This window comes from Corapipo altera, unplaced genomic scaffold (genome assembly GCF_003945725.1).
Source record: "Corapipo altera isolate COAL_440 unplaced genomic scaffold, ASM394572v1 48b, whole genome shotgun sequence".
Classification (NCBI taxonomy): Eukaryota; Metazoa; Chordata; class Aves; order Passeriformes; family Pipridae; genus Corapipo; species Corapipo altera.
The window spans coordinates 4,815,043-4,839,664 of record NW_020884884.1 but is presented as its reverse complement, the minus strand read 5'-3'; the positions used below and the strand labels follow the sequence as shown (position 1 = coordinate 4,839,664).

Sequence of the window (24,622 nt, the reverse complement as noted above, 5' to 3'; positions counted from 1 at the left end):
CTCCAAGAACTAATGTCAGCAGAGCTGATTCAGGTTAACAAAGAAATAAAGATAAGAAAACTCTTTTGTTACACACACTTCAAAAGAGGAACAAATGAAAAGGTGACAAGCAAACGACAGAACAACTGATGAGAAGATTAGCATTAGAATTTGGATTTGACCAGCAAAGTAACAGTAGAGATGTTGTAAAGACATTGATTATTGAAGAAGTTGGAGAACATAATAAAGATGGGACAAGGCTTTTATTAACCAAACGTGTTTAGAGAGATACAAAACAGCAGCCAGAATATGATATACATGGATGACAAGTTACAAAAGGTCACTGGTAGCAGATGTGTGGGAGAAAGGCATCCCAGTCCGAAGTCGGCACTTTTCCCTGTATACATTCCATCGCTCAATAGTGGGCTGCACGGCACTTTGACATTTCTGAATGCAAAACCATGGCTTGAGATTCTACCAAATAAGAAGTTGCTCTTCCAATTATCTTTTTTCCTACTGGTGTTATCCTGAGATTCAGAGGACTATAACACTTCAATGTGGAGAAGAGCTGCGCGGCCAAGTCCAGACCTCTTAGATGGAAGACTTAAGCCGTGAGTAGGCAGTTCTTGAACAGTCCTGTAAATGGCACTTTCACACATCACATTTAAAGGTGATTGAGGAGAGCACTCATCTTGGCAGGCAGCTGGCAAGTGCATCAGGCCGTGGTATGGTCACAAAGTTCATGGTGCAGTGCAATAGTGGACAGATCTTTTCATGATCCTTCAACACTTCACTCAAGTGTTTCATTTCATCTGTTAGCTTTCCAATTTCTCTTTTTAAGGAGGTATTTTCTTGCTCAAGAGACTCATATTCCTGGAAGGAGGGGAAAGAAAAATAATAAACCAACTTAGTCAAAACATTTATTTCAGTGCTTCCACCTTGAGTACATTCACATAACTGTAGAAAAACTGTGTGGTTTCCTACTACAACATGTAAAATGCTAAGGAAAGGCAGACACAGCCTGGGTGCTCTAAGAGGGCAAGTGCTTTATGACCTGTGCCCTGACCACAGTGCAATTTCTCTTGTGACCCTGAAAACCACAAAGTGCTGCTGGTCCTCAGGAGTCCCTCAGTAGCCCAGGGCTGCAGGTATGGGTGGCTGTGTCCCCATGGTGGCCCCTTCCAGCCCCGGGCTGCCTCTGCTGGGAAGGGCTGAGCCGGACTCTGCACTGTCAGATCAGAGAAAATGAAAGCACTGACTGCAGATAGATGCTGGGAAAACCCGGTGCCTGGCATTGCTGGTGAGAAAACAGCAGCCCCTGCCTTGGGCCAGTGCAGGGAAAAGCCATTTATCCCAGAGCCAGCTGAGATGCACACCTACCACAAGGTGTCCAGGCTGGCCAGAGCTTGTAGCTCCCTGCCTAGATGCCTGAGAACTCAGGAGCAGGAGGAGGGGAGTGTCATGCCAGCTTGTTGCCAGACTCACTTTGTCACCACAAGGCCTTGGTTATCCCTGACCTGTGCTGCTTTTGAGCTAAGGCTTCTCTGGCAATAAATAAGCTGCTGCTAACTGCAGGGGAGTTTCTAATTGCTCTGCAGCCTGCATCTGTGATGGATGCAAGGCTCCCATGTCACATTTTTTGATAACTGCATGTCTCAAGTGTTCCTGCTGCCAAGCCTTCTCACCCCAAAGAGAAGAGAACTAGAGGTTCAGAGCCAGCCCACTGAAAACTTGCAAGTGTCTTGCTGCTGGCCCAAGGCTCAACACTCACCCACTCAATCTCACCTCCCTGGGAAAGCTTCAGAGCAAACTTCAAAGCCTACATATGCCTTAAAAGGCTTGTTTCTCAGGCAGGAGGGAGAGTCTGTCATGCGATGGTCCTCTGGGTAGCCTGGCACTGCCTCTGCTACCCTTTGCAGCAGAACTTTGGATTCCTTGCCCTCCCTCACACCCCTCCTCTCACACACAGAGTAAAACAGGCACAGTCCTCCTAACACACTAATGTAGCCAAACTCCAGCCAAGTTTCCAACACTGATTCTGGTTGTGCACATCTCTTGTTGCCCCAAACCCCATAGGGTTGGGTTTTGGAATGTGTTACTCTCCCATTTCTCTGTCTCATTTTCAGGGGTGAGACTATCAAATTGTTCTTCCTAAGAACGAATGCCTATTCAACCAGATCTGCCTGCACCCAGAAAACCTGTGTGCCTGGTAATGAAGATTCCCAGCAGAAGGAAGATGCTCAGGTCCAGGAGGAATATTTGAGAGGCTTCTCAAATGGCACAGGGCCCAGAAATTATTCCAAAACAGCCAAGGGTTACCCCTTTACAGAAGTACTCTGCACCTGGCTTTCTCAGACACTGACTCAGAGGAGATCTGGGAAAAACCAAACCCAAAACTCCCCACGTTGTCCCTCTTGGTCTCTCATGACTGTTGGTAGATCCTTCCACACTGAGAAAGACAAAAAGCCTGTGATGAACAACTGACTCAGTCACAGTTGCAACAGCAAAACTGACACCCTAAAAACTGACACCCCAAAAGCTGACACTGACCTGGCTACAACAGAAGCATTTTTGTGTGAGGCAACATCCAAAACCAGAGAAAGGGAATTCCTGTCTTCCAGTGTTTGCACTGGGGACACAAGAAAGCTACACTGCATTGTGATATTAAGAGTTTCTGGAAGAATCAGTTACTTTTTTTTTTTTTTTAAACATAAAATGTTATTTATCAGAGCATACAAGTACAACAGCTAATCGAGCCGAGCTCTCACAGCTGCAGGTTATAAAGTTCCTATGAATCCTTTTCAACTGTGTATTCTGGGGACCATGTTGATTAGTGGCTGTGGTAGCACCATAGTTATAGAACTGATTCAGATCAGCACTGCCACTGCATGGTCATCTCCTCCTCCATCACCTTCTCCCTTGTAAGACAACAAGGATTCATCTACTGCCACAGCAAATGGGGCAAGCTTAACATTAATCCAGAGGAAAATGGGTATGTTTCAGCACAGAGGAAGCCTGTGATCCCATTCCTTGGGTGGTCAGAGGAACAGCAAACGCAGGAGACTGAGGCGAGGGCAGGACCATGTCTCTCTCCCCGATGGTGTGCCTGATGGCAGAGCTGCACTGTCAACAGGAGCATCAATATCTGGGAGTTCCCAGCTAGGCATCCCACAGCCCAGCTGTCTCTGCCTCACACCCACAGCTCTCTGAGCTGGGTTAGCATGAAGACTGGCTCACACCTGCTTAAGAATTCCCATTTACTGTAAAGTCCTGTGCTTGCAAAACACCAAGTACCCATTCACCTCGTGAAGTTTATCCGCTTTCTGAGTTTGCTTCTTCCGGCTCCTCTGTGCAGCAACTCGATTTTTTTCTCTTCTCCTTACCTTCCTGTCATCTTCTTCATGACTCTGGAACACATCACCCAGAAACACTTTGTTAGTTTTTAAAGTGCATATGGACATGCCCTAATTCAGACGTGCAACTGTTTCTGAGAACGAGCATATACTCTAAATTTCACAGTACCGACCGCCGGCATCCCACTGATCCCACAGTCACTGCAAAGGGCAGAGCATCCCCCCGCCCCACTGCACAGGTGGGACCCGAGGCGGAGGGATGGAAGTCCGCAGGGCTGCCTGGGGGGAAGCCGCAGAGCCCCGCGGGCACACGCGCTACCGCCGATGGGGGAACGTGGGCACCTTCGGCACCCGCGGCAGGAACCTGCCCAGCAGGCAGCGCTTGACACCTGCTTCACCCCAGCGCTGCCGACGGGGCGGAGGTGCGAGCAGCGCGGAGGGAAGCCGGGCTCCCGCTGCTCCCGCGCCCGCTGCCGGCGGGGCAGCCCCGCTCCCTTCCCGGCTGCCTGCGCTCGTGGAAAACCCTCTGACCGCGCCTTGCCCCGGCGGCTGGCAGCTTTCCGCGCACTGCCGGCGGTTCGCCCGCTCTCCCACCTGGAAGAGCCAGCACCGCGGCCGCCTCCCGGGAAAAGGAGTGCCGATGGCCAGGAGCAGCGGGCACCCCCGAGGTGGCGCTGCCCGGCGTGACTCATCCCCATGTGCCCGCCCGCCTGCAGCGCAGAGCCCCTCGGCCCGGCCCTACCTGCTGGCTGCCCTCGGCCGCCGCGCCCCGGGGCAGCGCGCTGGCCCCCGCCGCAGCCCCCGGGACGGCGCACGACATCCCGCCGCTGCGGAGCCGCCCGCAGGGCTCCCCCGGCCCGCGGGGGGTGGGATACAGGGGAGGGGAGGGCAGAGAGTAGAAGGACAGGGCGGGCTGGGGCGGTACAGGGCAGGGGACGCACCGCCCCGGCACCTGGCAGCCGGCACCCCCCGGCCCGGGGGCGGAGCTGCAGCCCCGCCGCCCGCATGGGCCTCACATGGCGCCCGCCGGGAGCCGCGCCGCGCCCGCGGAACTGGGAACCCCGGGACCGCCCGGATCCTCCGGCCCGCACTGCTCGCCCCCGGGCCTGAGCCCCCGGCGACGGCAAGAGTGTCCAATCCCCGGGACCGCCGGGGCTGCTCAGCCCCCGGGAGCCGGGGGAAAACCCGCACCCCCGGGGCACGGCGCTGCCGGGCAGGAGCTGCCTGTAAATCCCCCGGAGAGCCCCGGCCCCTGGGGCCGGCTGGGCTCGACGTCCCTCCGGGCGCCCCGACTTGCTCTTTCGCCTGCAAGAAATAAGCTCCCCGCAGTTTCCCTTCTCCCCGAATTTCCTGCCGGCGGCGGTGCCGGGAGGTCAGGCTGCCCCCCTGGGAGCCGGCTGTGCCCCCCCCCCATGTGTCCCGCTCCCGGCTCACCTCCGACCGCTCCTGCCCGCCGCGCTCCTGAGACATCGGCTCGCGGCGGGAGCTCCAGATACGGGACAGCCGGCTCACCCCGGGGTCGTGGGCGTGAGGACACGGCATCCGTGCTGGGATAAAGAGATTTTCACTTTCGCTACTCGCCCTGTTCCTTTAAATAATAAGGAAATGCCACAGACTTCTTGTAAAGGCGAAGCCAGACAGGGATTGCTGAAAACACAGTTGCTGCAGACAAAAATCTCTCTGTTTCACTGTTCTGTCGAGAGTATTTTAACAGACTTAACAATGTTTCTTTTACCCTTCTGAACACCTTCTTTGCATTTTAATTGCACTGTTACCTTGGCCTTCTGCTCTGAAAGGGATGTTTGCACTGACAGGTACTTCAACGACATCCATGCTCTACCGCAGAAGTACTTGTAACTAATGTACCCTCCTGGCTGTGCTCTACTCACAGGGGCAAACACACGGCCATGCAAAGAGGGTACACGCCCTTAAACTGCAGGGCAGTCAGTCATAAAGCCCCAGGTATCTTAATAAATCAGATACTTCCCTATTTTTCTGGTTTCCTCAGAAGCCTGAGTCATCTAGCTTAGACGAAGATGAGGTTAAAATGTTTGAAAAGTGAGTAAATATAGACTATCCTTTCAGGAAGATCCGGCTAACAGTTCATGCTGAAGGTGAGAGAACTGTGCTGCCCAGGAGTCCAAGAGTCAAACCCAAGTCTGCACTCTGCCACAGGTTTCCTGGTAGGCTCTGGGACCATCAGATGACTGATAGACCTGAGCATGACTTCCCTGGTGGGAAGCACTTCTCCCCAGCTGTTCCACCTCAAAGCAGCTTGTGTCTCCATCTTCCAGGCTACCCACAACTTTGCTTTTGCACTTTCTCAGAGCTCCTCTGGAGGAGCTCCTCCTCTGGAGGAGCTCTGAGAAGCTGTGAGTCTCTCCCACCCTTATAGCCATGGGGACCACAACTGGGATGGGGACTCTTGCCGAAATACTCTGACCTCAGCTACATCCCCAGGATGCACTGGGTCTCTCACACATCATACAGGAAGTTCCTTGGTTTATTTAAAATAATTTTTACTTCTTTTCTCCTTTCCTCTGTCATCTAACATGCCAAGAGCCATGAGCACCAAGGGAGTGCTCACGGAGGTGGCAGAAGGTGTGGGTTCAGTGCCATTCTCCAGCTGAGGGGATCCAAACCATCATCTCCCAGAAGGCAGTCCTAGCCACTGGGCAATGAGTTATTAGAGGGTGAATTGATCTCAACTGCTCCTTCAAAACAGTGAAACAGTCCAATTTTGCATTACCTACACATCATGCACTTAAGTGTGGGCACAAGCAGAGACTTAATCGGGACAGTCGCATAAAAAGGAGCAACTGAACTCTTGCTGCCTTTGTAGCTAAAGCACAGTTGAAACTAACAGGACTAGGAGCTGGTATTTTTGTAAGTTCAGAGAACAGGTATAGTCTTTTGCAATAAAACCCATGAACCATGCAGATGAAACACCTCAACAGCCCTTCAGTGTGATCTGTGGGGAAAAAAAGCCTGTGCCACAGAGGGACTTTAGAACTGACCCCACATGAAGCTCTCAGGCTGTTCTAGGAGCAATGCTGCCAAGCATGCAGCCAGCAGCTGCAGAATAAGGTTTCCAGGACACCACAAGTATGGGACAAGCCAGGGGACAGTACCCTTGAGCCTGAATAGTCTGTTCTTGTTCAGAACAAATGGCAAAGGAAATGACAAGTCAAAATTTGCTTGTGGGAACAAGTTTCTACTTAGTATTAAAGCTATCTCTGGTACATCTGTAGAAATGCCTACACAGTAATTCCAGGTAGTGCAGCAGTGAAGGCAGAGTGTTTCTGTGCAGGAGAGAAAACAAGCCCAGAAAGCAGCCTAGTCAGCTGACTTTACATTTTATAATGGCAGTTAATCAGTGAATTTTGTCTGCACTGAAGCAGCCTACACACACACAGACTAGAGTCACTGATCGCAGCTTAGCAGAGCGTGGCTCTTCTGGAGAAAGGCACTGATCAGAACTGGGTCTCAGAGTGCTGTCAGTGTCTACATGAAGATTTATGGAAGGAGCTTCCCTGCACCATTTGTAATCCCCTTTGTTCAGAAACCATACACAGCAAAAGTGTGCTTGGATACTGCTCCAATTTCCAAGTTTTTCTCAGGTGAGGATGGCCCAGCCTCACCAGCAATAAGCACCTGGCAGACAGCACATACTAACGAACAGCGAGATGTGCCGCCTCACCCCAAAAGGCAGAGAAATGCAAACTCAGTTTGCAAATGTTGCCAAGCATCCATCACCATTGAGCTGTCTTACAAAATTCAAAGGCTATATAAAGAAAAACTACCAGACATTTCTTGATGCAATACTGATTCGCCCCAAGTTAAAAATAAGAAGTTTGGATGTTGTGACATTTCAGTAGAAACCTGATTAGACACTTGTCTTGCACAACACTGCCAATTCCTATGAAAAGTTAACTGAAGGACATAAGGCTACTGGAATGGGGAAAAAATAAGTGTTTTGTGTATTTCTGCTAGTGGGAAGAACAGACCCCAGGCACTGCTAGCTGCATGTATCACTGGCTGTAGAAAATTTTAATAACCATTTGAAAACCACCTGAACATTCAAGTGAACATTCAAGTGTTGAGTTTAGCTCATCACAGAACTTGTAATTAAAGGGAAGTTCTCTGACAGCTTCTAGTGCTGCTTGGCCAAAAGTAGTCATCAAGACATTTTTAAATTCATAGTTTTTATGTTGCACTTAGAATCTTGACTGGTTTATCTTTCTTTACATTGTTCATTTGGTCAGCATTTCCAGATGCATTTGTTTTCTTTTTCCACTCAGGTATAGTTGAAACAAAGGCCATGGAACAAAGCCCGACTGCCCTAGCTTGGGGCATCCATTCCCACTTACTTCAAATCCTGCACAGACCAACTATCCCACAATCTCTTAACATGAACAAACACTGTAGCGTGAATCCAGTAATTCTCTTATTAAGTCTTCATCCACAGTGCTCTCTCTGTATTTTGTAAGGATTTTGTCCTACCTTGGTCATTTTTGATGGGACTCCTTCAAAGAGATGCACTTATTTTCTGTACTCACCTACTATTGGCAGAGAAGAGCAGAGAATCTTCCTATTAACAGAGAAAATGTTCAAGTACTATAACGGTAGCCATGCAAAATCCTGCAGGGCTCACTTTATCTGGGAACACTCAAAGAGTATCAGTGGATCTTGGTGAAGAAAGCCATGGTGGGGATTTTCAACGCCGCACAGAGCACAGGCACTCAAAGCAGCTAAAATAGCAAGTTGGTGCGTGAAAAGCCGTCTCAGTCACACGTTCCACAGCTTTGCACCTCCAGTCCCTCTCACATCCTGTCCTCTCTTACATTAGATGCTTTGTAGCCCTGAGATTAATAACAGCCATGAGTTCAAAGGCAGTAAAAGGAACTACTTCAGTTACTCAAGCCAAAATTTAACTAAGATGTCTTCTGAAGTATGCTCACTGCTCAGTCACCATCTATTCCAGGGTTAGAACTGACAACATTATCTGAAACTCTGATCTTCCTCAATTGATTTTATTTATTTCATATAAAAACACACATTTGTATTTACAAGAATGACGGGAAAAATATTTACATATGATTACATACATAAAGTCTAATAATGATGCTAAAATCTGTCACGTTCTATTGAGAATTTTCAGTCTCAAACATCAGGTTGGACCTATCTTCTTACCACAGTACATTGCATTAATAAAGCATCTAAAAACCCCCTCCATTTACTGTGTAAGGAATGTTACATATCAGCACGTGAAACTATAAACCAGAAAAGTTTATAAATAGTTAAGGCACAATGCTCAATCTAGTGATACTGTGCAATCCTCTAGGTACTAATGGGTAAAGAAAATAAAAGTGAGCAAGCTCAACTGAATACCATTTACTGGTACCCGGTACTGATCTTCAGAGTTTAGTCAAACATCAGAAATGCATACACGACCCAAGTCAAGATCCTGTAATGTGTAGACACACTGCCCAGGAAACCCCCAGACTGCATAATTGGATTACATGAAATGAAACATCACACCCTAAAATGTTGATGGTTAAATTTCTATTTAGAAGAGCACACTGCAAGTAAATACATACAATTACTAAAAATCCAAGTTTAAACAAATATGACTATAAATAAGCCTAAATAACCTATATTCAGGAAAGGCAGAATAGCAGGGACCAATGTCACACTTGTGCATGGATTTTCTAAAAACTCTAACATCCTATGAAATCTGGTGTTTTCAATATGGTCCTGTGTGAATTCATTTATTAAAATGAAAGCCACATGACTCAGTAATGAATGAAGGTGCATTAGGAGAACTAGACATCCTCCAAACTCTTTAGAGGCACGCTGAATGTAAATGAGCATTCAGTGGTTTCCTAAAGACTGCCCACATACATAAAGCATGCACACGAACTCTGAGAAGCGCAAGGACTCGAGCTAAGTGCTGCAACATAAGAGCAAAAAATGAGAGCTAAATGGCAATACATTTGCTGGATATTGGATGCTACTGGTATGCATAGGCTTTCATACACCAGCAGCATGACAGCAAAAATACAAATACTGAAGGATACAAAATACAAGGGACTGAAGACTAATTAAGGAAGCTCCCACACACAGCACTGAGAGGAGACAAGTTTTAAGAGAAACGATGGAGCAAACGGAACAAGAGTACAACTGAGATTCCAAACTGAAAACACAAAATGAGAAATTCACGCGCGGAGAGCGATCTTCCTCCGTCGAAGTGGGTAGCGCTTCCTTTCTGGTGAATCTGCAGCTTTCCTTCTTTTTAGCAAAACATAAGGATTTTTACTGCTATTAGCGTCTGTTGGTGTGACTTCTCCTGGTGGTACAAAATTTTGGACATTATTTTCTTCCTTTGCCTTGCCACCAGCAAAGATTTCTTGCCGCAGCTTGCAGAGTTCCAAGGCTGGCTGCCAAGTCAACACTTGGGAAAGACCTTCTGCTCTTTCTGTGAGTGCTGGAAGAGACTGCAAAAACAAACCCAAGTATCTCAAGTTACACAGGAAAAGTAACAGTTACAATGAATGAAGTATGTTTATTAGATTCTGACAGGGACAAAAGTTTTGTGTCTGCAGAGATGATCCTTAGGATGGTGGGTGAAGGTTGGGAATGCAGACCTACCACCCCAGTGGTGACAAGAGTCTGTGCCCAGAGGCAATGCAAAGAATGTGCCAAGGTTAAGTGTTCCCTCATGACATCTCTAAGCAGAGTAAGTATCACAGGAACACCACAGCTGATGCCTAAGCAGGTACTGAAGTAACACGTCACACTCTACATGATGTCATACAGGTCTTCAAAAGATGTGTTATTTTTCAGATGCTCCAGGTTCCAAAATCTCTGTAAAAAGTATTTCCTATAGCCACAGGGTGATCTTCCTTACTACCACGTGACAGGGAATGCTTTATAGACAACTTCAGCAGTTGTACCTACTTCAGAAGTACACACACAGGCTTTTTTGTAAAAAACTATCATGAGGGTGAGTTAGAAAGCCTGTTTTGTGACATATTATCAGATCAAGAAAATAAAAACATGTCCTCTTGGAGCTCACAGAGATCTCACCTTCATTGCTGCGCTGATCTGTTTGGATACCATTTCTGCCACCTGCTTCAGATCTGCGATGTGAGCATCTACAGAAAAACATAAAGCCCAAATCACCTTCTGAAACGTAGCTCCCTCTCCCCACTACCTGCTATCAGAACCTGGACAGAGAAGCAGTAGTGTCCCTGTATAAAACTTAAACCTGCAGCACATGGCTTTCATTATAGCACTGAGGATGACAACTGATATGCTTTATCTCACTAGTATTATTCTTTATCACTCACAATGCAGTACTGTCTAGCAGTCCTAACTATGACAAGCCACAGAGTTCTTCCCTAGAAAACCTACAGCTCATGCAAAAAAATGAGACACGAAGCCAGTATTTGACATAAAGGAAGAGAACAGTTAAGAAATAAATAATTATACAAAAAGATTTGTTTTCAAAACTTTCGAGTTCACATTACATTTGATAAAAACCACACAAAAGAAGGCGAATAAACACAACTGTGGAGAAAAGGAGACGAAGGAAATTCTTTTAAGGAGGAGAAATAAATAATCTTATGTCTCCAGCAAGTTGGCTTTTACAATAAAGGCTACTTTTTTTCTTCTGGCTTAATTTAGCAAGGATTACCACCAAAAAGAACCAAGCATAAACAACACAAACTGCATGAATTCTGCTTGTGCTAATTAGGAAGGAAAGAGGAAGGGGAAAGGGAAAGAAGCTTTCAGTAACACTGAAGCGGGCAGCAGGTGCAGAACACTGGGAGGAATATGGCATATATTTGATTGCAGTAGCAATATGATAAGATCATCAACACAATAATTCTTTATTCAAGAGCTAAACTCTCAGCTATCATAAAACTGTTATGCATGTTCTCCACCATCCACAAAACTTAAAATAAGCAGACCAGTGTGCTTCTGGGAACCAAGCAGCCTCATCTCCACTCCTGTTACTTTTCTGTAGGGTTTTAGTGTCTGCAGTAGGACACAGTGTTAGAGGGTGCACACCCCCCTAAACCCTGTCAGGGTTAAACACAGCATTCTGCTCTGAAGTCAATCTCTCTACTGCTGCTGGAGATAATTTAAGTCAGTCAGTGTATTCTAGCACAGGGTTACAGTGGCTCCCTGCTGAAAGGTGGTGAGCAGTGAGAGACAGTGTTTGTTAAACTGTCAACATGTTCAATGTGCTGATCAGACATGGTTTAGGAACATATAATCCATATATGAACATGAATACTAAAATGTATCATCAGAGTTTAGAAGAACAAACAGTTCAACAGCAGCCTCATAAAACACACCCCAGAGGCATGGACATTCCCTAAAAGAAAGCTATATCCATAATGAAGCACTCTTACATTAGAGTGCTGGGATGAGGAGACTGGTGACGCTATGAAATGGCAAGAAAGGAGTTAAGTAAAAATAGAAGTAATTATTTGGATTATTATACGGAAAGGCTGACACACAGTTAAATGAAATTTGCCTGCAGGAGTTCAGCCTGACATAGATGGCATTATATTCCTCAGTGTTCAAGGCTTTCCAAAACATAGGGAAATGAAAAAAGGAAACGAAAGGTACTGAGTAATCTAAACATTTTTGGTTTCTGGCCACTGTACTTGCTAAACTGGGATACACAAACTTCCCAAAGAGTACCTAATACTAAAATTCAGCACAAACTCTATGCTATCTTTGCTGCAACTTTGCTGTTACCAAACCTAAAAAGACAATACCATAGTGCAAACTGCTACTAACTTTCAAGAAGCAGTTAATTCACATCAGAAAAGCATAGATCTTGGAACCCAGATATGAACTGACACTTTTTATTGCTCCTACTAGCTGCTCTGCTGCACAGGCTGGCATTTCTGGAAGCAATGTCTCCATTTACAAAGAGGAAATGATGTTCAGAATGAAGTTAGATTAGCAGGGTGAGAACTGGAAGATTAAGCTCAGCTTCTCAAACTTTTAGCACCACTGCTTGTTACACCAGCTTTACATCCTGGCAGTAATCTGTAGTGAGGGTTCTGTAACCAAGCTTTTCAACTTAGAACTGCACTGGCAAATTCTGTCATTTTTCCATACTTAGGAACAGGCAACACAAAACTTTCCATTTCTTAAGGCCAGCCTCAAGAAAGCACATCCCAATCACTCACTGCCAAATCCACCACCTTGTTCCATAGACTTTGTACAAGGCATCTTTCACAAGCATGCAGCAAACTTATGATGCTGTTTGCAGTTTTGTGCCTTCATCAACCCTTACATGTGACACAGGCAGGATAAAATCTGTGTCCTACTCTGCAAGTTACTCCTACTTTGCAAGTGATGTCAACACTGCCATCACTGAGTACTACACAACAGCTTTCAATTCCCTGAAGAAACTGTCTGATTAGGAAGAGAGATTGAAGCATTTCTAGTATTCATGTACAAGGAACATAAGAATGGCCAAAGTATAATGTCAGTGATCCAACTAGTTCCCCATCTGGCCTCCACCAGTGGTGAAGGAAAGAAGTAAGGAAAACTACTGGGGGTAGCTCTGTGACAATTCCTATCCAATACACACACACAGAGTGGCCAGTTTTTGCCTTTAAGTACAGTGTCCCACTGCAGACTGCACTTAGAACAAGAGAAATGGACACAAGAAAACTGAGGCAGCAATACACTCATTTATGAGAAACTTGTAGCTATTTTAGTTAATTATTTAAACAGCCAATAATTTTAAACAAGTTCAAAGAAAGAAAACTTCTTAAACATTTACATCTAGTCAATAAGTAGGCAGTGTTTCCTCAGTACAGCTGCCGTCCCCATGAAACCTTTACCTTGAGAAGGCTGAGATCTTATCTCTTCTGGTGTTACCACGGGCTTGTAGAGCTTCTGCATATTCAAAAAAAAAGGGAAAAATTCTTAAATACCCTCTTGCTTTAACAGATACCTAATATACACACAGCAGTCAGAACAACGGAGACAGTAGCGGAATTATTTACATCAAGAATATATTAGAGGTTCAGTTACCGAAAACAGTACCCTGGTTAACAAAGTTACATTCCCTGTAAACATATCTCCAGACTCTGCTTTAGTTTGCAGAATTCTAATTATTAAAGCAGAACTGAAATCCAAGCATTTCAGAAGAAGCATTGCCACCTGCTGCATGACTGAGGAACGAGAGCTGCTCTGGCTTCTAAGGGGCCATTCACAAAAACAGCGTGCTTTCACAGAGGCACAAACTCCAACAAAGGGTACATTAAGACAAAAAGCTAAGAAAACTACTTAAATGACTTCATTCTAGCCCTGCAATTACTTATGCAAAAGTAAGAACACTGTGCTTCACAAACTGTGAGTCTTGTGACTTGACAGCAGTTAATTGAGACATGAAGTAAACTAATAATAAATGAACATTACCAATATTTAGCTATATTAAAGGTGGAATTAGAACTAACTAACAGGGAAGAAGGAAAAAATACCAAAGAGGTGGGAACACAAGTTATATCACCAGCAAGTTAGTATTCTCCAGTTCAGGAGCTGTCCCTCAACCTTCTTCAAGCAAAAACAACTCCTCCTTGTAGTTTTCCCAGAGAAATTTTTTCACAGTTCACACATCTTCTCAGCAGAAGAATAAACATTGCTTGCATTAGCCTCAAACATTAGAGAACATATTGACTGAAAACCCACAGGGTGATCTCTTGCTTTGGCAATTACACAGAGATCATCACCATAGATTAGTAGTTCTCTCCAGATAAACCATGTCTTCAGAGTTGCTCCTTATGCCTCAGAAAACACCCACCACAGGGTCAGCTAGGGTCAAGAAAGAACACAAAACATCCTCAACCAAAAGCAGAGAAATCCCTAGTACCTTCACAGCAGTAAATTGCCTTGCTAAATATCATTGTTCCGTAATAGCATGTTTTATTTGAGCTGACTTTGTTTGTTTAACACACTTGATATAATGACAAAACAGAGATTTTCTAACATATATTGCCTTTCATGATATCTCAGGTTTAAGACAAATATGTACCTATGCCCTTTTCCTTACTGTAAATCATCTCTGCCTGGCTAACAAGAAAGTTAATGTTTGTTGGTTTTAGTCCTCAGAAATGCAATGCAGGCTCTTAACTTTCGAAAAACATCCCTGTCTTCTTTAGTACAGAATAACTGAAGTTGCAAAGGGCCTCTAAACACCCTACAGAAAGTAGGGCCAACTAGTGCAGGTTGCTCAGAGCTTGAATCTCTCCGAGGATGAAGACTCCACAGTTTCACTGGGCAACTTGTGCCAGTATTTGCCTCTCGTCCTTTTTTTTTTTTTTGCCAAGGGAATCCTAATTTACCAGGAGGTAAGCAAATGGTAGGCCTAACGTAACTGCAGGGAAGAAATCTAGCAACCAAAGTCAGGACTGGGTTGTTTAATGTCAGTAATAACTTTACACTGAGTGTCAAAAACCTCACAGAAATTACTGCACTTATTCATTAACCCTCATTGCCTTTTTTTCCTTTCTTTCCTGAAAGTACTGAATGTAGTTACAATGTAGCAAAAAAAAACCCACTTAAGAAGTCACAGACATTCTTTTTAACAACCGCATACTGTGCATGATACTATTTATCTGTATGTAGTGTAACATTTGGCACTTCAAACAGCCTTTGGGCAAGGACTTCAGAAACATGTGACAATAGGTGCATACTGGCTCGTAAATCATGAGGCACCAGATTGAAACAATCTGCTTAAGCAACTCGCTGAACTGTGCCACAGACCCAATTCACTCATAGCTTTGTAGTAATCCTCATTTTGCTGAAGAACCAACTAATGAAAAAAACCCATTTAATTATATGACAAATAACCGAAAGCAACCATGGGAAGGAGCTTAAAGGTCAATATTAGATGATTTATTTCTTCAAGTTACACATGGTCAGCAGCTACTATACGCAAAGTTTTTCTGAAAATTTTAGGTTACTCACCAACATCTCTTGCTCAGCTTTCATGGTTTGGACAGCATGCACCAGTATCTTTTTAGGCCACTGTTTACGCTTTGTTGCTGTCTCTACTATTAGTTCATCAAACTGATCTTCGAGAATTTTAATGTTGGAACCTAAAAATGACAAACACACAAAGTTGTTGCAGGAATTCTCCTACAATTTTTTTTTGGAGACTAATTTGTAGGAAAAAAAATTATATCTGAAATAAAGAAAATCATGCATTATTATCAACAAAGAGATGCATATATGTCTTGAATCTCCTTGTTAAGGCAATATAGAAATTGGAGCATAACTTGATGCTGGCCAGTTATTTTGAAGTAAATGAGCTGCGGGCATGAAGGGGGAGAATCATCTGGGCAAAAATAAAAAATGTATTCCTCTATGAACTCTGAATCTATGAAGAAAATCTTAAAAAGAAATAGCTGTCTTTTGAGATCACATGCTTTTCAACTGAAGAAAAGCAGTGCAAGATGGAGCAAGAAAAATGCTTTATCTGTATGATCTACAAGTATTAAACAAACTCCAACTGTACAAGCAGTAATTTGAAGCCTGACTGATTTTATACCACACAGAGCACAAACATGCAGTTTAACATGACAAATTACAATGCCACCTTAATGAAACACACTTCCTGGAAATACTCTCCATCCTGACAACATCTACAATTTCTAGTCACAACGAATTTGCAAAATATATCCGTGCCTGCTCTAAACACCTGAGGACCAAGAGAAAACATGGTAGGAGCTACCTTTCAAAGCTCTTTTTTCCAATGTCAGGGTCAGACTAAACACCTAATACATATTTTCAGCTGTGAACTAGTGTTTTTATTACTGCTACTCTACTAAAGGAACTTAACTTCTCCAAAATTGCAAGTTAAACTTAACAATTTTAAAAGCTTAAGATACTATTTTAAAACTGGTCTCAAAATTTAGACAAGTAAACGTCTGCACTTTCCTGACATCACACATCATTGTTACAAACTACAAAAAAATAAGTTATAGAAGAAAGCAGTATGAACTCTTGGGTCATTCTGTGCAGAATCAGGTCATTGCAAACCTCTGAAAGGCAAAATCAAGGTTTTAAGAGTTTGTGGGTCTGTTTTGGTTGTTTGTTCAAGGATCACCATGAAATCATTTAAGTATAAATAGAAAAGACTTGAGCCACTGGCTAACGTAAACACAGAAGGCACAAAACGTCAGATCTCTTGGTGATTCAAAGCACATCAGAGATAGGCACACAAGTAAATTTTTGTCAAATTAAAAAGCACAGGTCCTTACACCTGTTTTATGCCAGCTGCAGGCAGATGACAGTACCTCGGTTTAGCATTTTGCATCATGAGACCAGTGCATTTTTGACCGTGTAGTCAAAGGAGTTGGAGTTCTATCATTCTAGAACGACAACTGCAAAAGCTTCATAGAATCAGAGAATGGGCTGGAAGGGACTTTTAACGGCAATCTAGTCCAAGCCCCTTGCAATGAGCAGGGATATCAACTAGATCAGGTTGCTCAGAGCCCAGGTTTGCTCAAAGCTTCCTCACTAAAAACCAGTTCAAGGAGCTCTTTCTCCATAGTTAGTTCACTATATCTGTATTTTTAGCTTTATGCAACTGTAAAAAGCATCAAGTTGCAGGTAAAGGAAATCTCGTACCAACACAGGTGAGCAAATGAACCGCACTGAAACTTTATTTGGACACCAGACTACCAAGAATCTCCACTAATATTATTTAAAAGACAATCATTACGATCACACTGTGTACATTACATATGTTTATATATTATTATACATCAATAATTTTCAACACTTAATTTGTATATTAAATAGCAGCAACAGACAATCTCTTAGGGTCACTTGATAGGAAGGTACCTTGGACAATGCCCCCAACACTCAGGGCTGGAAGGGCCCTCAGCAGGTGACTCAAACCTCCTGCGCACAGTAGGGTCAACACCCAGTTCAAACCAGGTTGCTCAGAACACTTTTGTCCAGTTGATTTTTGGAAGCCTTCTGTGCTAGAGACTACACAACCTCCCTGGGCAGCCTTTTCCAACGCCCAACTAACCCAGCACCGAATTTTTACTTCCGTACATTAAGGCAGAACCTCCCCTTTCAACCCGACCCTTTGCCTCTGGGCAAAACCAAACCGAACCAAAACAAACCCGCCCAGCAGGAAATCAATGGAAACCAGCACGTACCGCTCGGCGGGCTGGGGTCATCCGTGGCCTTCTCCCAGGGCTGCCCGTTAATGGTCACGTTCTCCCGCAGCGCTGTCTCGAAGTTCTGCAAGACACGGGAGAGGCTGGAATCCATCCCTCAATCCCTCCACCCCTCCCTCGGGAAGGGCCACCTCGGGGCGAACAGCCTCCCCCGCCCCGCTGGCCGAGGGCCGGCCCCGGGGCCGCTCTGTGCCGGCACCGGCCGAGCCCGCTCCCCGCTCACCCAGAGCGCGTCTCCCTCGGCGGCGGTCCCGCCGGGCTGTCCCTCCAGCACGGCCCGCACCAAGGGCGCGCACAGCTCCATCACGTCGCGCAGCCTGCGCTGCGAGCAGCACCGCACCCGCCGGTCCCGCCGCGCCGCCGCCGCCCCCTCTACATCCATACCCGGCCCCGGCCCCGGCCCCGGCCCCGGCCCCGGCCCCGGCCCCGGCCCCGGCCCCGGCCCCGGCCCAGACGGCGCCGCCGCCGCCATTTCCCGCCCGGGACGCGGGGAAAATGCCGGCCCGGAAGCGGAACCCGCGGCCGCCCCGGCGCTGCCTCCGGGGCGCGGCATGGCGGGGCCGGTGGACTGTCACTGCCACCTCGCCGCGCCCTGCTTCCACGCGGTGAGGCGCGGCGGCCAGGCGGGGCTGGGGGTGGCGGTGGGTGGCTGGGTGGATGTGCGGGTCGGGCGCTGAGGTGCTGTCTGTCTCCTGCAGGACGTGGCGACCGTGGTGCGGGCGGCGGAGCAGGTGAGGCGGCCGGCGGGGACCCCCTGCCCGCTCCCCCGTGGCCCCGCCGCCCGGGGCGTCTCAGCAGGCCGGGGGTCTCTGTGTGCCGTAGGCGGCCGTGTCGGCGCTGGTGGTGGTGTCGGAGCAGGCGGGCGAGTTCCGGAGCGTCGTGGAGCTGTCGGAGAGGTGCGAGGCCGGCTGGGGGGTCCCGGCGCGCACCCGTGTCCCAGGCGCGGTGTCCGCGCCTCGGCGGGAGGTGACGGGGGACGCACTACTCTCCTCCTCCTGCATCAGGCCAGCCCTTCTTGGCTTTAAACTTGGGTTCTCTGGGGTTTCTTGGGCTTAAACTTGGGTTCTCTGGGGTCTCTCACACTGCCGATCCCTGTTCCGTTTCTAGGTTCCCAGGATTTGTCTTGCCGTGCCTGGGAGTTCACCCCGTTCAAGAAGTTTCTCCAGAGGAGCAGCGCAGTGTTACTTTGAAGGTAAAACACAGGCTATAAAATACGGCTGGGACTTTTCAGGACAGACGACAGGATGCTCCAGTCTGCCTGATTTACCTTCGGTTCTGCCCAGTGATTTTTCTGCTCCCTGTGATGCAGGAGACCCAGTGGACCAAACCCCAGGTTTGTCCATGTTAGTCCTAAAGCAGAATTGTTCACTGGAGTCATCTGGCCCTATTACTGCAGTGAAACAGTTTAAAAAATCCCGAGTGAGTGCTTTGCTTACAGCAAACAGCATTTGCAGATGTCCCTTTGTTAACATGGGAACTGGAAGGCTTACTGTTTGTTACCTTAGCCTGAAAAACTCAGGGAGCTGTTTGGCTGTTTGCAGCCATTTAATGTTATCGGATTGTTTATGGGCCTTGTTTTAATTACCTCTTCTGCTACTGCGAAAAGATAGCTAGAAATTAGGAGTATTTCAAATAAGTGTTATATACATATATGACGAAAGGGTTATTAAGTAAAGAAGTCAAATCCTGAAGGTTTCTAAAATCTGACCACACAACTTGCAATAATAGCAAGTTCTAAAGTACAGAATTTAAGAACAATGAAGAACAGTTTAATCATCATGCTGAGTTCATAACCCTTCCCCCTTGTAAAGGCATCTTTAACTTGTTCCTGCAGGATCTGGATGCTGCGTTGCCGCTTATAGAACTCTACAAAGACAAATTGGTGGGGATCGGTGAAGTGAGTAGAATTCCACAACTTGTTTAAACCTCTTTAGCAGCAGCTGTCACCAGAATTACAAAAACTTAGTGAATGCTTGGTTTTGTGTATGCTAGTATAAGTATTGCTTTCAGTCTGAGCAAGCACTGAGTCTGATTTGTAATTCTCTTAATGTGGGTTCCTTCATAGATTTGCCTGATTCCCTCCTTTCCTTCCTTGTTATTATTAGAAAATAGATGGAATTTATGCTGGTGGAGTAGTAGGAAGATTGCATAATTATGTTGTATCATCTTACACCTGAAGGCAGAGCCTTCCTGCCTTCTTCCCTGACAAAGTCTAAGCTGTGATTTCAGTACACCTCACTGACTTGTACAGTTTGTTTTTTTTTTATCCCTCACCTGTTCGTATCCATGTATTGTCCCCTGTCTAACATTTGTTTATAAAGGAATTGAAGCTTGAAAGCTTTAGGGTAGGCTGCATTTGTTTGTTTGTTGGTAATGGAGGGACTTATGTCTGGTTCTGCAGTGGCTGCAGAAAAAGCAGTTATTGGCAGAGCTTTGTAGCTGAATTTGCCATGTTGTACTGTATATAAAAGACTTTGGTTGGTGTAACTGAATGGGGCTGCTTTGATAGACTTTAAATTTTGCCTGAACGTGTTTAGATCAAAACAGTATAGAAGTAATGGGTTATTTTTGCTAGAGTTTGGACTAAAGCTATGGGTTTGAGTCAGAAATTTTACTTATAGTGGAGATCCAGATTTGAGACTTATTCTGAAATAATATTCAATAGAATATAAACCCCCAGAAAACCAGTTGCAGATTAAAGTGTTAAATACCCTTGTTACTAACTATCTGCCCACAAATGCTTTCACAGTTGGAAGAGCTTATGGTTGGGAATGGATTCTTTTCTGAGTTAAGCTACAGTTGAGCTTGTTTTAATTTCAGTCTCTAGTATACGTACTTTGAAATGCTTTGCAATTTTGAAGCATTTTTTGCCTTTACATATGAAATAATGGTTTTGTTAAGTGTTAGTCTGTAAAATTTTTTCCCTTCTCTTCTTGTACTGTAGGTTGGACTAGATTTCACTCCCAGATTTGCCAGCACCGATGAACAGAAGGAAGGACAAAGACAGGTTTTAATCAAGCAGATTGAGTTGGCAAGAAGACTGGATTTGCCTTTGTAGGTTTTATTTATAATAGTAGGAGAATTTGCCAGATCTCAGTAACATGTGGAAATATTTCCCAAGATTTATAGTTACTAAGTACCCACAGAACTTTTCTTGGATGGATTAAACTGGTATTAGTGTCCAGTCAATCTCCAGTTTAAGATTTAATTATAGAATTTTCCCTGTGTTTACACTTCAATACTGTTGCCTTCTGTGTCCTGTCCTTGCTATGTTCTATATCTTCACTGAGTGCTATATCTTCACTAAGTGCTATATCTTCACTAGCTACAGTGATTCATACATATATCTCCGGATTTTTTCCTGATAAAAGGTGTAATACAGATTAATTACTTCCGTGCCAAGGTCCTGTTAGTTTGTTCATGTTTGCAAAAAAAAAAAGTATTTGGCTGAATTTCCTAATGCCAGGCCTCTCCTTGCTGTGCAGAAATGTTCACTCCCGCTCAGCTGGAAGACCAACCATTAATCTCTTGAAGGAACAAGGTATGCTTTTAATGCATTTTCTCTGTCACGGCTTTTGTCAACAGAATTTCTTCAGCTGTGCCGTGTTCCTCACTTCCGTTTGTGTGTGTGAAACCTGGGAGCAATAGTGCAGATATTCTGTATTCATTCTTTATGGGACCAAGGTCCCACTGGAAGCTGACATAGCAGCCCTGCTCTGTAACCGTGCTCATCATTTGTTTTGCTTCGTTTCTCCAAGGTGCTACAAAGGTGTTGCTCCATGCATTTGATGGGAAGCCCTCTGTAGCAATGGAAGGGGTGAAAGCTGGATACTTCTTCTCCATTCCTCCTTCCATTATAAGGAGTGAACAGGTAACATTTTGTCCTGATTGCAGCTGGGGTCTGCTCCTTCTCAGTGCCTGGGAATTGGAGGTAGTAGCTGACAGCTTATCGTGATGGCTGATGAGACCAGCAGTGCCTGCATACAGTTACTGTAACCTGACACTTCTCAGGAGAAGTTTCAGTTGCTATAGCATTGCACATTTTTACTTCGGCTGAATTTCTGTCTGGGACTTTTGCCTTAGCTAGGCTTCTGAGGGGAAATTTTGGCTAAAAGAACTCAGCTGTTCCTGAGAAACAAGGGGGTTTTTTCTTCTCATTTTAATGTGGTTTCTGATGAACTCTTCTTTGGCAGCTTCTGTCACTGTACTGTTTTAGAGTAGGGACATGACACATGGAAAACAACTAGTTTCTGTCTCAGAGCTGTGGCACTTTCTGTTCTAAATGAAATCCATTCACAACTGGCTAAGTTGCAGACTTATGAAGAATTCTGATTATCACAAGCAAAGAAGCAGCTAAATTGCTTAAAGATGGCATTGTTCAGATTCAGTGCTTTATAGGGTGAGACTGCTCTTTTAATTTCTGTTCTGGGCTGCTACAAACTTTGCTAACCTCTTATTTTGGGGTGGCAGTCTGTTTCCATCCTGCACCATCATCACTTTCTGTCATAAGCTCGGGAAATGTAGGAAAGGAAAAGGCTTCATTCAAGTGGAGGAGGTATGAGGGATGGATATAGATGGGGATGAGGTTGGGAACTTGGAGGAAGGAAAGCAAAGGTACACACATATATATACAGAAAATAGCAAAATTGCATTAGCAGCTCTAAATGCAGTGTGTTTACTGCAATATAACTGCATTATTATTTAACTGCATGATTTAATAAGTAACAATGGATTCAGTGTTGAGATAACAGTACTTCAGATATTTAGGAAACAGGAGAATCCTAATTTGAAGGGACTTCTTGAGCAGCTCTTGCTATTCTTGCTTCCATTCAGAAATTGTTGCTAAAATGCAGGCAGTGGTACCGAAGTCTGTTGATGTTGCTGTTAAATGCAGGAGATGTCCTCCTTTCATAATTTTTTCCCACAGGTTTAAGTACATAAAGCAATTAATAGCTGTCTTATTTTCTTCAAGAAGCAGAAGCTTGTGAAACAGCTACCTCTGGAAAATATGTGCTTGGAAACTGACTCTCCTGCTCTGGGGCCTGAAAAACAGGTAAATGATGAGGGGGGAAGGACTTCTGTGTATGTATATCCAAACCCACACCTCCTGGAGGTCAGTTACTAGTACAGGAGAGTGAAGTAGTGTAAGCATGGATACAAGAGGTGAAAGAGGTTACCAAGGGAATGTAATCAATAGATTCGTGTAATTTTTCTGGAACTCAGCCACAATGTGACTGAAGTTGTGTCAGGAAGTACTGACTCTGAAACACCTGTGGTCTGTAGGGATCTGTAACTTGGTTGGTTTGTTTCTTTGTTTTCAGGTGAGAAATGAACCCAAAAATATTTACATTGCTGCAGAATATGTTGCCAAAATTAAAGGAATTCCAGTTGAAGAAGTTATAAAAGTGACTACACAGAATGCACTAAAAGTATTCCCCAAACTTCAGAACTTTCTTCGGATATAGATTCAGAAACTGAAATATATGATATTGCAGAAAGTATTATTTATATTGTAATTAATAAAACCAACATGCATCTTGTCTTAAAGTGGAGTTTTGCTCTTGGAAAGTTCAAGAAGTGAGCAGTGTTATGTAGCTGTATAGGGTGAAAATAGGGAATTTCTCAAAGACCTTTGGTATGCACCATATTAATAACTTGAATGTGATAAAGACGTGCTGTTCATTTGCATCTCTCATGTCTCTGAACAAAGTACTTCGTCTGCTGTGGGTTGATTTTGCTACTTTGGCCAGTGTCCTAAAAGCTGAATCTTGTACTCCCTCACGGCACCTGTGTGCATGTGGGCCTGTGAAATATTGATCAGAATTTTGCTGACTATAAACTAGCAATTGAACAAGGTGAGTTTTGCATGACACCTAATTATTTAAGAGCCACTAAGCAAGTGGAGATTTTGTCTCTATGGGGAGTTTTACCTGCTCAGCCAAGAAAATACACAAGTACTGACTTAGTCCATAACCACCTCAGGTATAAAACCATGTGTCATAGCAGCTGATGGTGAAAGAGTTTGGCTTTAAGATCTGGGCACGTTTCTTTAATGTCTCACGTGCCTATGTGATTTTTTTTTAAATTGGAATCCTTCCGTTCTTCCCAGTTTAAGCTTCATACTGGTTGCCCCTTTGCAAAATGGTTTTATAATGCTCTGTTCTGAAATCATCTTGATGTCTGCCTTCTGGGGTGGAAGACTGCAAGGCAAGAATTTGGGTTTTTTTCTTGTTTTGAGGAGCATGTGGTTAGAGAAGGGATCAGCTCTCAAATACGGGAAAAAATAAAAGAAGGAGAAAAAGCTTCTGATGTAAGTGATGCATATTGAAGTTTTGTTTTCCTCTACATTGTTTTCCTCAGTTTCTTAAAATCACATGATCTGGAGGTTTTTTTACCATCTTTATCAGAACAGCTGTGCTGTTCTACTTTTTGACCAGAGTTAGCGTACTGAGTTTAAACATATGTTCCTAAACAGCTCTTGACCTGCAGCAAACGACCAAACTTGCATAATTTGTCTTTATTACAACATATATTCAGAGCAGCAAACACCTGAATCTTTGCTAAGAGTTTGACCTGGAGGAGTTAGAGCCATTTGTTATCCTGGATCTACAGGCACCGTTTCCACTAAATTGGGCGAAGGACTAAGTTTGCCTCCAGATGGTGCTAGGGAACAGGTGTGCGATAGTCTTAAGAATATTAATGCAATTGACTTGATGATTAATAATCATGTCATTGGAGATACTAAACATTTGATACCAGGCAGCCTTACCCATGCTTCCTGCTGCCTGTGTGATGGGAAGGCTCCCAGTATTGCTTGGGAATGCAGTTATGTATGGAGGTGCTCCAGGTAAGAAGTCAGGCAGCATCCAAATGTTTGTGGAGTTTTGACCTAGTTATTTTTCTCTAGGTAGTTCTTAGCATTGCATGAAAACACTAGTTTTGCAAAAAGGCAATATTAAGTATTTAGACTGCTCAAAATCCCTGTCTCTGCAGGGAGCATTGCTCTGGTTCAGGCTTAGCCTTGCAGACCAGTGATACCTGGCTGAGCATTTGAAT

At 44.7% G+C, this 24,622-nt stretch overlaps 3 protein-coding genes across 5 annotated transcripts; 1 reads left to right on the top strand and 2 right to left on the bottom strand.

Moving 5' to 3' along the window:
- Positions 1-223: 223 nt before the first annotated feature.
- BATF3 (basic leucine zipper ATF-like transcription factor 3) lies at positions 224-4,913 on the bottom strand. Its single transcript, XM_027641595.1, has 3 exons — positions 4,767-4,913; positions 3,282-3,386; positions 224-852 (listed from the first exon to the last, which is right to left on the bottom strand). Exons 1-3 carry the CDS (start codon positions 4,872-4,874, stop codon positions 667-669), a joined length of 399 nt encoding a protein of 132 aa, XP_027497396.1. The 5' UTR covers positions 4,875-4,913; the 3' UTR covers positions 224-666.
- Positions 4,914-8,349: 3,436 nt separating this feature from the next.
- NSL1 (NSL1, MIS12 kinetochore complex component) lies at positions 8,350-17,969 on the bottom strand (the record flags this gene model as incomplete). Its single annotated transcript, XM_027641698.1, has 6 exons — positions 8,350-9,829; positions 10,422-10,489; positions 13,211-13,265; positions 15,339-15,469; positions 17,546-17,630; positions 17,790-17,969. Coding segments are annotated over 6 exons (798 nt in total), but the record flags the coding sequence as incomplete, so codon positions are not given.
- Positions 17,970-18,035: 66 nt separating this feature from the next.
- Positions 18,036-23,254, top strand: TATDN3 (TatD DNase domain containing 3). 3 transcript variants are annotated; one of them, XM_027641634.1, is made up of 10 exons: positions 18,084-18,171; positions 18,265-18,297; positions 18,389-18,462; positions 18,674-18,758; positions 19,401-19,463; positions 20,511-20,620; positions 21,052-21,107; positions 21,325-21,437; positions 22,539-22,619; positions 22,888-23,254. In XM_027641634.1, exons 1-10 carry the CDS (start codon positions 18,118-18,120, stop codon positions 23,029-23,031), a joined length of 813 nt encoding a protein of 270 aa, XP_027497435.1. In that variant the 5' UTR covers positions 18,084-18,117; the 3' UTR covers positions 23,032-23,254. The 3 variants fall into 3 exon arrangements, with proteins under 3 accessions (XP_027497437.1, XP_027497435.1, XP_027497436.1); XM_027641635.1 differs by having other exon boundaries at positions 22,542-22,619; positions 22,888-23,113; XM_027641636.1 differs by lacking the exons at positions 18,265-18,297; positions 18,389-18,462 and having other exon boundaries at positions 18,036-18,171; positions 22,888-23,113.
- The last annotated feature ends 1,368 nt before the right edge of the window (positions 23,255-24,622 follow it).

Coding starts and splice junctions, on each gene's coding strand:
- BATF3 (XM_027641595.1), bottom strand. CDS start 4,874: ATGCCGTGTCCTCACGCCCACGACCCCGGGGTGAGCCGGCTGTCCCGT. Junction 3,387..4,766: donor GCGGGCAGGAGCGGTCGGAG/GTGAGCCGGGAG, acceptor GATGTGTTCCAG/AGTCATGAAGAAGATGACAG. Junction 853..3,281: donor AAGCGGATAAACTTCACGAG/GTGAATGGGTAC, acceptor CCCTCCTTCCAG/GAATATGAGTCTCTTGAGCA.
- TATDN3 (XM_027641634.1), top strand. CDS start 18,118: ATGGCGGGGCCGGTGGACTGTCACTGCCACCTCGCCGCGCCCTGCTTC. Junction 18,463..18,673: donor GTCGTGGAGCTGTCGGAGAG/GTGCGAGGCCGG, acceptor TTCCGTTTCTAG/GTTCCCAGGATTTGTCTTGC. Junction 20,621..21,051: donor AGAAGACTGGATTTGCCTTT/GTAGGTTTTATT, acceptor CTTGCTGTGCAG/AAATGTTCACTCCCGCTCAG.